The sequence below is a fragment of the Lepidothrix coronata genome, unplaced genomic scaffold (genome assembly GCF_001604755.1).
Source record: "Lepidothrix coronata isolate B3197 unplaced genomic scaffold, Lepidothrix_coronata-1.0 Scaffold41, whole genome shotgun sequence".
Lineage (NCBI taxonomy): Eukaryota > Metazoa > Chordata > Aves > Passeriformes > Pipridae > Lepidothrix > Lepidothrix coronata.
In genome coordinates this window covers 741,987-758,431 of record NW_016690221.1, presented here as the reverse complement: position 1 = coordinate 758,431, position 16,445 = coordinate 741,987, and the positions used below count along the sequence as shown (strand labels likewise).

Here is a 16,445-nt window from a genome sequence, read left to right as displayed (position 1 = left end):
TATTTCCTTCTGATGGAACACGACACTTCACATGCAGGTGTTTACTCAATGTGTCAGCAAAGCCTGATAGATTTCTTTATTTATGAGTTTCTTGAGCTGCAGGATGGATCTCTAATTCTAAACAGGGAGCCAAATCAAAGGATTAGTAGTTAATGCATAACTTATATTCAGCTTTAGAATACTTGGATGGATCTGGCCGTCATTTAATTAGTCAGGGGACGGGTTCTAGAGGAAAGTGCAGACAGGATTCAAACCCGAGGATTTCTGCAGTGTATCTCTCACAGTCCATTGGGGTAGTACTTACAGAGAATCAAGTTTGCTTGTCCATTTGCATGCATAAAATATTTTTGGTGTGTAGGTGTAGATGGGGAGCTGATAATGAGCTGTATTTGGGAGAAAAACACACTGTGGACTTAATGAGGGGTCTTGACTAACAGAAAAAGGAAATTGTGTTAAAAACAAAGGTTTGTATTCAAAATGGGAGAAATCAAAGGCAGACCTTTAATAGTGTGGCAATGAGAGCTTTTGTGGATCAATAGAGAAAAATACTTTGCTATTAACAGGTAGAATAGGGGTAGGGATAAAAAGATGCATCAAAGATAGCACAAACACTGAGTTAATCAAAGCTTTTTTTGCAAATATGTCAGTCCTTGACTTTCCCAGCTAAGGGAAGTCACACAATTTGAGTGTGGCTCAGATGGTGACAAGAGCTTTATTAGAAGGCAGTGAAACTTAGTACAAAGGCACCTTACTCAGTTTAAATTATTATTTGTGACCTACAGTATTATCTCTGAAGTTTTTCTGGCTATTTCTGAGAATACATCTTGGTTTGTAAATTAGAATCACAATAATATTCAAAAAATCTGAATCTCTAATGTATTAGAGTAGTACTGTATAAGCAAGGAGAAAATCCTCGAGTCTTGTGCTGCTGCAGTTTTCTTCTGAATATGGCAAAGAGCTTTCTGACATCTTCATATTGTTCCAGAAAAGATAAACTGAGGTGGTTCCAAACCTTGATTTTATTAGCTGCAGTTGTTATAAATTTTTAAAGGGTATCATGTTCCTCGGTTGGCAGAGTAACAGTTTGGGAAAGATTTGTTGCAGATTAGATAAGAGCACATTTGTTTTATCACTAACAGTTTGAAGATTAAGTAATTTAAGGAGTCTTCTCATGAACAAACCAATTTGAAAACTGAGCTAATCTTAAATTCTTTTTCTCCACTTCTGCAAGTTTTGTTAGTGACAAACTGCAATAGTCATTTCTTAAGTGACTATTCTATAGGAAATTACAAATTTTAGGAGCTTAGAAAATGAGGAATGAAATTCTTCCACTACATGAAATCCAAACTGCTCTTTAAATTAGATGCAGTCAGAAAGTAAAATCTGAACAGATTGAAGAGAAAAACAATTAGAAAGAACAGCCTGGCATGATGAGGGGTTGTACAGAACTGAGGACTGGAGCCTTGTTGGCCTGTCCAAAAGAATAGGATTAAGTCAGAGTCAGAGTGTAGAGGGCTTCCCTTCTTTCTGGAGCAGTTTTATTTCCAGAGAACTACATTCATAAACATATTATTCTCATCTTGGGAGAATTTTTACATCCCAGCTGAATAGAATTCTTTCTAGTAGGATGGTAAGGGAGTGTTGTAGGTCTGTGTTTCTCTTAAAGGCAACCCTGGTCCTCATCAGGTGTGAAGGATTCAGCTTTGTGGTACCATGGAGAAAAGTTATGATGTTAGTATGAAAGGCCCACCTGGTTGGGCTCTGAGATGGAATCTGTGGCTGTTTCTCCTTCACTGTTCTCCAGGAGTGTCCAGATACAGAAGGGTCTGTGTACAGAACTGCCAGAACAGAAGCTGTTTTCCTCTGTAGCTGTGAGCCACCTCAATGCCTTGTGCTCGGACCTCTGGAGTCAACAGCTCTCATGACTCTGGCTTAGACACTTTGAAACACAACAGATGCTGTCTTGAAAGCAGTGGAAAGAATTTTTCCATGGTGACTGTGTTCATATATTGTGCTTAAGAGAAGACCTTGGTGACTTTGTTCATGTACTGTGTAAGAAAAGAATAAGTTTTCAAGGAAACTGTAATATGAAATGTCTTTGGACTTGCCCAATCACAATTTGGGTTCAAAGGAAAGAAATATTGACGGGTTTTTGATTTGTCAAGCTTCAGAGGTTCTGAGAGGGTCACAGACATGCTGCCTTGGGCCCAGATGCACACAGGACCTATCCCACAGGGAAGCAGTGGGACTTCTGGGAAGCCCAGTTCTGTCTCTGACGTTCCTGAGACATTCCTCCTGCTTTCATTCCTGCAAACAGGACATGTGTTCCCTGTGCTGTTAGAAGGTTTCAGAACACACACACGCTGCAGCTCACAGTAGAGGTAGTAGCAAGAAACTAGACACATCTTTTCATCTCTCTCTGTTCTAACCTGATATTCATGCAAAGAAAAATCTTGCTTTAAGGAACCTACTCTGCATGCATCTGCAATGTGGCTTCTCTCCCAGCATGGCCAGTCTGATCTACTGTCTGGAGTTGAGGACTTTGTACCTACAAGGGGCTGTCAAGTTTCCAGTTCCTCTTTCTTTAGAAGATATTCACCAAATAAATTAGTTTATGGTAATGCTGGAGGAAGGCTTCCATGTTGAAGGCTCAATTTTCCTCTTAAATATGCAGCCCTGAATTTCTGAGCGATGCAGGAATTTCAGCTTTGGAGGAGCCCCTGGGGCTTTCTCTGTTCTTTCTGACTTTCATGTGTGTATCTAGGATTAGGTCACACATCTCCAATGCAGCTTGAAGGGTGTGTAATGGATGCTGACTGCTATCTTTTGAATGTTAAAATCAGTGACCATGTAACTCTGTGCAGGGGAAGTTAGAACAGTGTCAAATTTTGCAGGTTCTCCAGGGCTTTGCCGAGAGATGTCTTTCCAGTGGTGTCTGGAGCGCAAAAAAAACCCCCAAACCCTCAACAATTATTAAAAGCATGCATTTATATTCAGATACTCTTTTCTCCCTTTGCTTGTACTTGACCTTTTAGTGAAGATCAGTCAGACACCAATACAATATCTGAACAATACAGTATCTGTTTCTTGCAGTCTGCTCTGAGCTGTGACCCCTCTCATTGCCAGCACACGGTGATGCCACAGGGTGAACTCAGAGTGATGGGTCCTTTCTTATTCTAACTACTCTGATTCTATAATTTCCAAAAAATTACTGTCATTCCTAGAAATTGCCATGTCTGGGGACTTGTGTCTGGCATGTTACATAGTTTGGAAGACGCTGTAATTTTGCCACACATATTAAATTTCAACACATGATTATTGCCTACAACAATAAATGTTCAAATTCATACTGTGTGGTTCAAACCAAGCCTTATAAATATGCAATAGAGTCGTATATACAGGCAACCAGAATGCCCCTTCAGAGTGCCATCTGACCCCTATAAATATTGCTGCATTTTTATGGCCACTTTCTGACAGTTATTCACCAGGTGCTGCATAACCCAAATTCAGATACCCTGAATTTTAGCCTTGCAGTTAGTTCTGGCCATTCAGGCCCTCAGGCACACACCTGGTGTGCAGATGATACATCTGACACCTCTAAAAAGTGAGGAGCTGATATTTTGGTTGTCCAGCACCTGTAACAAGAGCTGTTTCTTCCACAGCCTGAGTTCTGTTGAAGCCATAGGCCCTCACTGCAAAGGACCTTTAGAGCTCCCATGATGCTGGTCAAAGACAAGTGGATGTGGAAAAGCAGCACAGTTGCATGGAAAACTCAAACTTCTTTTCTTCAAGGGTGACAGAACATTTCAAGGGACTGCCCAGAGAGGTTGTGAAGGGTCATTCTCTGGAGATATTAAAAACACACCTACACACTGCTCTGGATGGACCAGCTTTAGCAGGGGGGTGGGTTTGGGTGATCTCCAGTGGTCACTTCCAACCCCAACTATTCTGTGGTTCTGTGTGAAATCACTGTTTCATTTCCCTCAAAACCTTAAGAGCATCCCTACAGCAGTACTGCTGGGATTCTCTCATTCTTTACATGACCAAGGCTAATTTTCCATGAATATTAGACTGGGATGTGACAACACTGTTGTCCATGTGGTATTCTTCCAGAATTCCACATAGATCTTCCAGAATTCCTTATGAATTAGACTCATCTTCCCACCCAGGCTTTTCTCTATCTTTAAGCAATAGAAGCAGTAAATTGTGGAGTGGCTTCTGGAAGGTTTTCTATATCAGTGCTTGTCTTGCAAGAATAACATCTGACTCCTCTGTGGGTAGTTGTTGCACTTGGCAGTGCTTCCAGCTGCTGAATGGCTGTGAGAACAGAGTTCAGCAGGCCTTAGTCTGAGGGAAAAGGTGAGTCTGGGCTCAAAGACTGGAAACCAAATCTGTTGGCACCAAAAGTCCTCTGGGAGCTGTCTGGGACCTTTAGATTGCATCTTTCTGCTGCTCCTGCTCTTTTTCTGTCTTGTCTGCTTCTGTTTCTCCCTGCTTCTTTCAAAAAAAAGCTGATGTGAATCTTCCTCTTGTAACATCACATCCCGTTTGCTAAGTGACAGTTGTCACTGACTTCAAGTTCCTTGTCACGTAATTCACTCTGTGATACTTGCTCACCTAAGCATCTCTCAATGGAAGAAGTTTCTTTGAGGGTGACATAAGAGCCTGTATGGGATTTAAAGGAAGGAGCACAGGTTGCAGTTAGGATTTTGGGAGGGACTCTGGGAAAGACAACTGTGTAAATATGCCAGGTATAACTGCAGAAACAGCAGCACATAAGCAGAGGTCATGGAACCACGAGCATCTTTGAGGTCACGTTAAGTGCTTTGCAGCTGGACTGCAGGCCCATGGTGAAGATAAATCTGCAAATTTATCACTGGTGTGTGAATGTGTTGCTGATCTAGGAGAAAGTTTGTGAGAGCTGGTGGCTGAAGGTTGCCAAGTTTAGAAATTGGCCCGTTAAGGTCAGAGTCCTTTGGAAGACGGAGGATGGAAAATGTGCAGTCAGGAGTTCCCTAAACAGAAGAAGATGAACTTCACTGATTCAAGAGACATCCACAGAAAAGCCTAAATTTTGAAGGGAATATCTGGATGTGGGGTTATGTGTCTGGATGGTCTCTTGGCCCGGTGCTGCTCTGGCCACCCTTTGCCTCCCCTCACGATCACATTCAGTTGCCATAAAATGAAAGATGCAAATTTTATTCTGAGAGATGGACATAGGGACACTCAGCCATGTGGCCACAGACAGGCACGTAGATAAGGACACCAGGCTAAAAGTTTGGAAACGAAAAAGTTAACATCCTAAAAAATGAAGCACAAGGAAAACACCAGCCAAGGCCTGGAGGATGGCGTGAGAGGAAAGAGAGCACTCAGAGTGAAAACGTGGACTGAGATGAATTGCAGAGGACTCAGCAACTTAGCTGATCAAACATGTCAACGTGTGTGCCATCAGTGAATTTCAATTAAATGTTCAGCTTTTCAATTTGTTGTTTAGATTAACGCATGAGATCATATGCAATAAATCACAGCTTATTATGTGTGTTTATTAATAGCTTTATATTTAGGCAGTGAGGATCAATAATGTTAACACATGTATATTATTAGAATATAATAAATCAGGTAGCTTGGTTTTATTGGTTTTGCTGGGTAAACAAGTATTCCAGGCTATTTTGCAACCTCCCCTCCTCCTCTGCACAGCATGTTGAAGACTAATATTGATTGACTTTCTTTGGAATGAATGCAGAATTGTAATATCCATTGGTGCTCAGATGAGACCCCAGTTCTGTACACTGAAGTATTTTATTGCAGTTAGTGGGAAGAAGTGCTGGGAAAGGGGGGTTTCTATTCTAATCCAGTGCCTACTGATATGTACCTGCTGGCATATCATCATGTCATCCCTGTGCAGTGAGAGCCACACTTGCTGTACTGCAGGTGGTAGCAGGAGAAATAAGATTTTGCAGGATAAAAATGATGTGATTTTGATTTTATTTACTAAAATACTGATGTTTTATCAATAATACAACCACAAGTCCTTTTTTCAGTCATGTTTGGTGAAGAGATTTGGGAGAAGGTCAGCTCAGATGACCTTGAATCTTGCAGTTTACTGCATTTTTTCAACCATGCTTGATTTCCTTAAAATGAAAACACGAATAGCTTGTTCTCACAAGCTGCTTATATTGTTTTTTCTGTGTTTTCTAAAACTTACCAGTGAGTTTGTTTATGCTACAATGGAACTCCATTTATAATCAAGTAAAATCCTTCTAAAAACAGTAGTCAGATGATAATTGCATTGAACAGACTATGACAGTTTTTAGTTACCATGATAATTACTGCAACCTTAGTGCCTCTGGGACTTTGACATGATGCTCTTCAATTTTATGCTGCGTAGAAGAAAGAGTTACATGCCAGCACACTCAACAATTTCTGCAGTCTTGTCTTTGTTTAATTAAACGTCTAATATCTTTTCTTTAGCCCTAATGATAAAGTGGGAATTTTTATGATTATTACTATAACTTCAATTAAAGCATTAAATCTGTTTGCTTGCAAGAAATAAAACAGTTGAGAAGAGTTTTTTTTAATTATGCTGTGCTTGTCCTCTGATGTCAACTCTCAGACATGCTGTGGCACTTTATTTGACATGCTTCGTGCCTCTGTGAGGTGGAATTCAGTCTAGATACTGAAGCAAACTATCCTATAAAATGCTCTGTTGTAAATATAAACCTTTATAAACCTCTCGGGAGGACCTTTCTGAGCAAAGAATTAACATGTTCCATGATTCAGTCCAATAAAATGAAAAGTAGCCCTTGCTCTGAGTATTAATTTACAGTGCAAACCCCTAAATCTTACCTTACATTGACTTGACTCCTTAGAACTCATACTCAGCATAGCAAAAATTGTCAGCTTTTTTTATGATGCTTTTACTACCAAAAAAAAAAGCACCTCCAATACTCCAGTAGAGACAAACTTGGTCAAACTAATCTGTTTGTAACACACTACATCAAATACACCAGCCGTGGAGAGATTACATGATGAATATCTTCAAACCAGCACCTGTTTTTCATTTTGCTGTGGCTTTGCTTGTTGACTCCTGTTTGCTTTCCCCTTTCTAAAGAACCACCGTATTTTACGGCCGAGCCCGAGAGCCTGATTTTGGCTGAAGTGGAGAAGGACGTGGACATCCTGTGCCAGGCCATGGGTGAGTCTGCAGAGTGTTCCAGCTTGGATCAATGATTTGTGTATATCTGGTATGGAAGTAATCATCTCCTCTAAACCGTCTTATGTAAATGTTTGAGCTCTCTGTGTTATTGCTAATTATCGCAGATCCCAAGTACAGGGGAGAGGGTTGTCCTTTCCCCTTGGAAAGTTGGGCAGTCCTTGCTGTTTAGTTTAGACATGAGTAATGCCCACATGTTGATGTTTGTCTGTTGGCAGCACAAATCTTGCTCCTGTCTCTCTGGGAGCCTGTCTTTGCTTCATAGTTGTCACTATATAAGAGACATCAGTGGCTTGAGCCAGAAAATAAGCATGGTCATGGAACCCATCATTTGCAATGCAAACAGTCATTATTTTCATCAATTCAAATGTTCTTTTTTCCTAAAACTTACAGGACTTCTGTACTGAATGGAAATGTCAGTAACTGACATCTGAGTGTAGTTATGAAATCTGCAGGAGGACTATTACAGGCAGTTTTTAGTTGGCAGGTGTTTTAATAATATAAAAGACTTCAAATGTCTAGAATTCCACCTAAACCAAAATGTTTTTTTTTTTTTATTTAGTTCCAGAGAAATGCAATCACCACCTATTTAAGCCCTTTAGTAAGGTAGGAGACCCTGTGATTAGAGCAGGGTTGTCAAAGTCACCACATTTCTTCATGAGTTTGGCAAGTGACTGAACGTGTTGTTATCTCACTTCCCCCAGTGTTGAGTTTAAGAAGCAATACATACAAAAATGCCACGACATCCTTAAGGAAAAAGATCCTTGATTAAAAAGCACCCATATCTAACTAACAGTTTATTTGTATGGTGTCTTTCTCCAGCTCAAAGCCAATAAAGATATTTTTGCTGTGTTATATTATTGCCACTATGATTTCAGCATTTTTATGTGTTTTATGTAGGAAAGAGTCAGCACTGCTTTTCTAGAAGGAAGATTTGCCAACTGTGTGATAAGCAAGTGTGTGTGTTAAGGGTGCTCTGGCTGATTTGGAATTTCGGAAGCCTTTGATGAGGTCTCTTACAAAGAGCTCTTATAGAAATGAAGCTATCAGATTATAAGAGACAATGTCTTGTTGTTAATTAATAGCTTTTTAAACATAATGCTGCAGGACCTGCTGTCAGTGGAGTTCTCCAGGAATCTCTACTGGAATCTGTGCTGTTCAGTGTAGTCATAAATGCCCTGGAAAAGAGAGTGAAGAGTAAGATGGTGGTATTTGCTGATCATATAAAAATATTCAACAATGCCAACATTAAAACTGACCACAAAGGAGTTGCCAAAGGTCCTGATGATTTGAACTGACTGGTCAATAAACTGGCAGATGAAATTATTGACAGAGATGAAATTTCCTATTACTGTGCAGGAAAGATTTGTCTTCTGAAAACATCAATTCAGTGCCGAACTGTGCTTCAGAATGTGAGGTACTGGGAAGAAAGGAATAGAGAAAAAATAAGAGAGTGACACTGTATCCATGGGGCAACACCCCCATCTCAAATCCTTCACACAGTTCTTGGAGACAGGGATGGAGGAAAACTGAAGAGATACTCTAAAGTAGGAATGGTATAGTTAAAGCTCTACCATGGTTTTTGAATAATGAGAAATTAAATTGACTGGAACACTTTGTGAAAGAGATAACTGAAGGGTGGGTGACGTACAGGAAGGTGAGTAGGAGAGGATGATTCTGTGTTGCTTAGTACAGGAAGGAGATGAGACACCCAACTAAATTTTCGTGTGGGAGAGGTATGATGAAGGAAAGAGTTCTTTTTCAGAAAATATAAACTGTGGAGGTCATTGGTCCAGGCAGTAAATAGGACATAAAGAGAAATAAGAAATATTTAGAAAAAAACAAACGGAATTTATGGAGGAAAAATCCGGTAAGGGCTTTTAAACACAGCTGTGTGTATGCAAGTCTGGCTGAGGAAATGGCCAAAGCACAGATTGTTGGAGCCGGGAAAGTGGGAAAAGCATCCTATCCTTGGGCTGCCTGAGCATCCATGACTAGACAATTTCAGAGGAAGGAATTATGACAAGAAAGACATCTATTCTGGCCATGTGCCACCAATTTTACGTTTCACCATGTGTTATGACAAACATTATGGCTTTTTTTTTAATTGGAGAAGATTTTTCAAATAGTGGAACTAAATGTATCATTAGAGAAATTGAGTTTAAAAACATTCTGAGATTTATTTTCTTTTAAATGTTTCAATACTACACAACTGTTTGATGAATCTCTGGGCTGTCTCACTGTCAGTGAAAAAAACCTGTCTGCTGTCTCAAATGTTTTTCATGTATTACAAAAACAAACAACCCGGAACAATCAGGGAGAGATGAGGTTGACTTCAACTCTTCCTTCTACCCTAACTCTTGCTTTGGGCAGTTTAGTTCCCAAGGAGGTGGGAACTCTTATTAGACAAAATTATTTATTTCTGCTGCACTCTTCTGGTGCACATCTGATCTGCTGATGAATGTGGTGCAGGAGCATGGAAACCTGTCTTCATGTGGATTGTTTTGCTGAGTATCTGTAACACTGTCTTATAAGGGGCAGGTATTAGAATTAAAAGTAGAGGAGTTTAGATCCATTATTACACAATTGCCAGCATTTAAAAAGAGGGTACATGAAGGTTGCTGCCTCCTTGCTCCAACCTGGGAGCTGCAATAAAGCACTGGGGAACTGCAAAGCTGCCCTGTACCTTTGCTACAAAGGGGAAGACAGATTGTATTTCCCCCAGCCCCGTCAGGTTCTGTGCACAAAGCCCATTTGCCAAGTCTTTGTGCACTATGAATGTGTGAGAGACAGATTAATTTCACAGTATAAGCAGAGATTAACTGTAAATAAAATTGCAGTTTGCACCAACCAGCTTTCTACTCCCCCGTAATGGAGTTTCAGTGTATCAGGCCATGCAATAACCAGGCTCTGCTGTTTATCTTCAGCAGTGGCTGATGCTGCCTGCATGTTCAGTGGGTTTCCTTTAAATGCTCTTTCTTATTTGCTTATAGAAAGTTTAGAGCTGCAGGCAGTGGTGGTGGTGTCTGGGGAGTGCAGTTAATTGGACTTTAGTTCAACCTGTTTAGAAAAGTAGATGGAAAGATGCTTTTGGAATTCCCCAGTAGCCCACTGGGATCTAGAGAAGGCTGTAAAAAATAAATAACAAAAATGACACAGTGAATATTTTGAGTCTTTCATCCAGGTTCTTAAGTTAAATGTGGCAAAGAGTCAAGCAGCTGTTTCACAGATGGGGAAACTGAGCCTCGGGGTCCATAAGTTATTTGCCCAAGGTTACAGAGAAAGTGGCAAAGCCAGAACCAGCATCTCTGTTTCCTGCCTTCCCTTCTTCCCCATGGTACTAGATTAATTTGTCTGGGAAAGATGAATAGTGCTGCACACAGCTCAGAAATAAGGTTATTTTATTTATTATTTCTATTCTTCTAGGCCACTCTCTCATGTCTCAAACAGTAGAGTAGAGCTGATACTGCTTGCAAAGGTGTAGTGCAAGAGGTCTTTAAAGTGTTTTCTTCATCATTTTTTTCACCAGAAGTTGTTTAGAGAAGCAAAGAAGCAAAATTCCTTCGGGGGTTTGTGGAGAGGAAAGGCTGTGAGGTAGAAGAGGAAGAGGAGAAAAGGAGCTGGGTTTAACCATTTTTACAGCCAAACAGGTAGCAAAATTATAAAAGAACATCTGTACAACTTGGAAGACAAATCTCTCTGGGAAGATCTCTAAAGCCCAAATGAATGCTGCTGACAGGCATCAGAGTGCTTAGATAAGATCCTATTATTCAGACTCATAACTTTGAGTAGAGGAAGATATCCGTAACTGAAATGTAGAGAAATAGAGATGGTAATATTCAGTTTGTCAGCTGAGTTGGTGATAGGAAGGTGTATCTCACAGTGATTATAGGATTAGAAGGTTTGCCAATACTGTTAGTAGAATGGGATTTATGGAATGACACCAGTGTTAAAGGTTTGAGTGTACTGAATGCAGGATTTCATTATTTCCTCAGTGCCTATCAAGTCTGATGTGTGGGAAAATGGAGTTGCTATTATTTAAACTTGAAATCATTTCCAGGCTTCTCAGCATCAGGAGAACGATTCCATTTTGCATCATCTGTTTCTTCATTACTCAGTGATAATTTGTATTTGCCCAGGAGGATTTTCAGGAGATGAATAACACTCTCACCGAGATTTCTGAACGTTGAAATTTACGCTAATTCTGTATATGGGCTGTTATATGAAATTTAAATTATGCCTATTGCAAGCTACTACACTCTGTCTATTCTCCATCAGACAATGCACTCTACATAGTGGGTTTCTTCCTGAGATGATTACCTGCAAGATTATGAGTACATTTTACTTTATCAACAGAACAAAAGCATCACAGGTGATTGAAGTAAATGATACGTGTTTATAAAAGTAACAGCAGCAATTGGATGTTGTTTTTCAATCATTCTATGCATTGTTTGTACATCCTTTCCAGGAGTTAATACAGCTTTTGTCTGTATAAAGGGAATAAGTACATCGAGAGAAGATATGAATGGAAGTATAATACAGTAGTATTTAACTCTGGGAGTTTTAAAATTATAATGATGATTATATAGATCTTCTCATAGCACTTTAGCTCTCAGAACATCAAGTGACTGCCAGCATTGCAGTGAAATTCATTGTCTGCAGATGCTCAATTCATCAGTGACATCCCATCCTCCACGCTTCGGTGACACCCTGCTTTTCTCTTGCCCATGAATTTAAGTCCAACCTTATTGCAAGGGAATGTGGAGCTCTGAGATTTTAAGTGATATGTTTTCCAAAATAGCTACTGATTATAAAAATGCCACCTTTGGGGCTGAGCTTTCTTAAATCAGCCTGATACCCTTGTGTTCCTGTGATTATGAGCCAGCGCGTGCCCAGGTGACCAAGAAGGCCAGTGGCATCCTGGACTGTATCAGCAATAGTGGGACCAGCAGGGCAGTGATTGTCCCCCTGTACTTGGCACTGGTGAGGAGGCCACACCTTGAGTGTTGTGCCCAGTTCTGGGGCCCTCAATTCAGGAAGGACATTGAGGGGCTGGAGCATGTTCAGAGAAGGGCAACGGAGCTGGGGAAGGGTCTGGAGCACCAGGAGTGGCTGAGGGAGCTGGGGGGGCTCAGCCTGGAGAAAAGGAGGCTCAGGAGGGACCTTCTCGCTTTCTGCAACTCCCTGACAGGAGAGTGGAGCCAGGTGGGGGTCAGGCTCTTCTGGGGAACTTGTGATAGAACAAGAGGAAACGACCACAAGCTGAACCAAGGGAGGTTCAGGTTGGACATCAGGAAGAATTTCTTCATGGAAGGGATTGTCAAGCATTGGAAGGGGCTGCCCGGGGAGTCCCCATCCCTGGAGGTGCTGAAGAAACGCCTGGATGTGGCACTCAGTGCTCTGGTTTAGTTGACCCAGTGGTGTTTGGTCAAAGATTGGACTCGATCTTGAAGGTCTTTTCCAACTTTAATGATTCTGTGATTAGCTAATCACATAATAAAATACCTGCCTCACTTCAGATCCCTACATTGGACCCTCAGCTCTTGATCCATTAGGGATTTCTGGGAGGTAAAGATGAAACATTGTCTGATATGAGGAGTGGGATGGGAATATTTGTGTTAGATTGTTCTAGGCCTCTGACATCTCTTAAGGAAAAGAGAATCCTACACTATATGTATATACTGAGTTTACAGCCACTTCACCCCAGCTGATGGGGATACGATGCAACAAAAATATGTGTGAAATAACTGTCAGGGTTTGTGGAACATACACATGAAAGAAAACAGGAATAAATGCAACTGTGTTATGTCTGGGGTAGGATTTTTGTGTCTCTTTATGCCTGCATTTTTCAAATAACAGGTGAAGCTTGAGACTGAATAAAAATAGTCATAATTTAAAGCTATCTCACTGTTGGCAACATGTTGTATGTACATCAGCTCAAACTAAGCTCCTAAATTGGGACTCAAATACAGCCATGTGAGCACTTCATTTTTCATGTGTAATTTGCCATTTCCTTTGTGTTTTGACATCTTAGCTACAGGAGCACAGAGGAATCTCATTTGGGATGGAACGGTCTTACAGACTTGCCACACTGCTGCTGTTTAAGTAGCATGATTCTGGCTTTCAACATGAAATTGCTCTAAATCTTATTTTGTGGTAGCATGAAATATGATTGGGTGAAGAAAGTAATTTGATAACATGTTTTCTCTACATTCCCCCTCCAGTGTTTGCTGGTTTTATTCCCACGTGTTCTGCAGTGTGTTATTACCATTGATGATGTGAGATGCAGCCTCAATTTATCTCAAGCAGCTGGGAAAAGTATAAATAATTGGTGTAGAAAGATGGGAAAAGAGGGATATGACCATAACAGCGCTGAGTGTTTTGACTACCTAAAACATGTTTTGCACAGACTAAGAGTGAAGTTATTATTTTATTTTTCTTTATAGGTGTTCCCATTCCCACTCTGGTGTGGTACAAGGACTCTGTTCCCCTCAGCAAGCTGGAAAACCCCCGTTACAAAGTGCTGCTGAGTGGTGGGCTGAGGATCCACTCCCTGCGCCCTCAGGATGCCGGAATCTTCCAGTGCTTTGCCAGTAACAAAGCTGGGGAGATCCAGACATACACCTACCTGGATGTGACCAGTGAGTAAGGAGCTGTGATACGAGATCCATGAGTTGTCATTTGTGTAGGTGACCCTGCATCCACCAGATTCTCCACCACTCTGTGCTGCTTTAATTCAACCCACAGAAGCTTGATTTTCTATCAAGCGTAGCTGCCCCAGCTGTAGGGAACCCCAAAATGCCCCTGTGGCCTCAAAACAATCTGCTGAAGCTTGTGGGAAAACTCTCCATGACATTAGGGGCTTGAGGGGAACACTCCTATTTCACACAGCAAGGGATCTTAGTGAAAGGGAAAAAAAAGAAGAAAAAGGAAGTGTTAATTCTGAAATAACTTCATCTTTCCTTTATACTTCAGTAATTATTTCTACTCTCATGTAATTCTGTTCTGAACTTGAGCTGCTGCTTCATGATTGTGCATGTTATTATTTTATTTGCCTTTGTCTACTACTGCATTTAGCAGGGGGAAAGACAGAAAGCTCAAGTTAGATGTCTTTTTTTGGCCAAAAAATCTGAATAAATGGTTTTGTTAATGAAGTGCACGCTTCTCTATGGAAGAATTACGAATCCTAGTAGTCTCTTTTAAAGGTGATTATTAACAGTCATTTTTGTAATAAATTTCTCTTCAGGAAACTGATTTTTAGCCCAAGAGCAGTTTGCACATACTGATCAGAATTCCTACTGGCCCTAGAAAATAGATCAGCCCCAGTTCAATATATATCTAGGAAACTGGAGGAAAAAAACTGTAATAAAATGCAACTGGGGGAAAATGTAAGAGAGAAAGAAACTTGGAAAGTGTCTTGGATAAGACTCAGGTTCTAAATTCTTTTGGCTGACATTTAAGTTTCAAAGTTAATGCCTTTCTCAAGTTGCTTTTCATCCTAAAGAATTCTATTATGAAGATGAAGGAAAATAGTTTTGTTTATCTAGATTTCTCAACCTCCCCCCAAACACTCATTTTGAGCTTTATCTTCCATCTTCTGTAACCCATCTGACTTGTACAGGTACAGGCACTGATAGATTTTTATTTTCCATGTAGGTAATAAACAGGATTAGACAATTCCTAGGAGATGAATAAGGAAAGGTTACAGTCACTGCTGAAAGGTTTTCATGTCTTATTGTCATGTCCTTCTCCATGATCAGCTCTATAAAAGTGGATGTAAAGTAGTCCATGATAATAGGTAAAGGATCTTTCTGAGAGCTGATGCACTGAGTTTTTTGAACTTTTGATTCTAGACATTAAACCAGCGTTTATCCAGCCTCCAGAGGATACCACAGTCACAGAGGGCATGACTGCAGTGCTGACCTGTGAAGTGTCAGGGGCTCCAAGACCTGCCATCTCATGGAAGAAAGGTAACGTTATTAACCTGTGGTAAAGCTGTAATCCACATTTTTCTGTCCATTGCTATTACTGAGGTTCTGGAGATCCATTTAGTGCCTCTTTCTTCCTTCCTGTGGCGCCGTGAGCAGCGGGTTTGCTGTGGGGCTGCCGTGAGCCGGTGGCCTGGGCAGGCTGGAACAGTTTGTTGGAAGAACTGGAATTGCAGAGCTTAATCCCTGAGCCTATGTGACACTAATCATGCTGCTTCTCCCTCCTGTGTTTCAGGGAAGCAGATCTTAGCCAGTGGCTCAGTTCAGATTCCTCGCTTCGTTCTTCTTGAATCTGGAGGGCTCCAGATAACACCCGTTTTCCTCCAGGATGCTGGCAATTATACTTGCTGTGCAGTCAACTCTGAAGGAGCTCTGAATGCTTTTGTGATGCTGACAGTGTGGAGTAAGGATAATGCTTTGTTTAAAGTCTAACTTTAATCAAGTATTAATCAGTTTTTGTTGTAGGCTCAGGAAATTTTCATAAGTAATTATGCTTTTCTCGTTAATAGAGATACTTGTATGATTTAATGGGAATAATGTATCTATTTTAGGAATCCCATCACAAATACCCTTTTTGTTTGTAAAATTATGCATATAAATCTCTATTTTGTGAAAGAAAGTGTATTTAAATAGAGCTTCAATCACACAGTTTTACTCAGGTTTTGCTTTGGCGTCTCGCATTGCAAGTCAGACCTTTTAACTGTGTGGTGCATATTTAGCATTTGTTAATCCCCAAACTGCAAGCTGAATCAGCCACATTTTTCCTTTTGAACTTGGGAATACCTGAAAACATTACTAGTAGTAACTGTAATGTACTTGTGTCATATGGCCATCTTATTTTTGTTTTGACAGTTATGGAGTTGAAAATATGGATATCAGGATGCTGTAAACTGAATAATATGCAGGTGTATGGATCAAGTAAAGGAGATCCTTCCTATTTATTCTCAAAGCTATGATTCTTATATGTACTAAGATAGTTTCTAGTCATTGTACTGCTTCAGAGGAGGGAAAGAAAAGTGAATATAACCTAATGTTTGTGTAGCAACAGCACCATCATAAAGCCAGAAGTCATGCATAGGTACATCAGGAATAATGCTAAAAGTTCTATGCTGTAAGAGTCAGCTTTTGATTTTGCTGATGATTCCTTCTTGTGCATGTATGAGGTGTCTCATGCTGATTATCTCTGCAGGGATTTGGGACTGATTAACATTATCCACATATCTTCCATACTCATCCTGGTTGTC

At 40.5% G+C, this 16,445-nt stretch overlaps 1 protein-coding gene across 3 annotated transcripts in view; it reads left to right on the top strand.

The window, feature by feature from the left end:
- SDK1 (sidekick cell adhesion molecule 1) overlaps positions 1 to 16,445 on the top strand; it is a 392,652-nt gene that overhangs the window by 243,294 nt on the left and 132,913 nt on the right. For 2 of the 3 annotated variants that reach the window (XM_017813542.1, XM_017813541.1), the window contains exons 9-12: positions 7,112 to 7,195; positions 13,660 to 13,854; positions 15,067 to 15,183; positions 15,437 to 15,604. In XM_017813542.1, the coding sequence (XP_017669031.1) occupies positions 7,112 to 7,195; positions 13,660 to 13,854; positions 15,067 to 15,183; positions 15,437 to 15,604 (564 nt within the window). Of the gene's footprint in view, positions 1 to 7,111; positions 7,196 to 10,813; positions 10,864 to 13,659; positions 13,855 to 15,066; positions 15,184 to 15,436; positions 15,605 to 16,445 lie in introns of those variants that run through there. The other variant, XM_017813543.1, reaches the window with a different exon arrangement.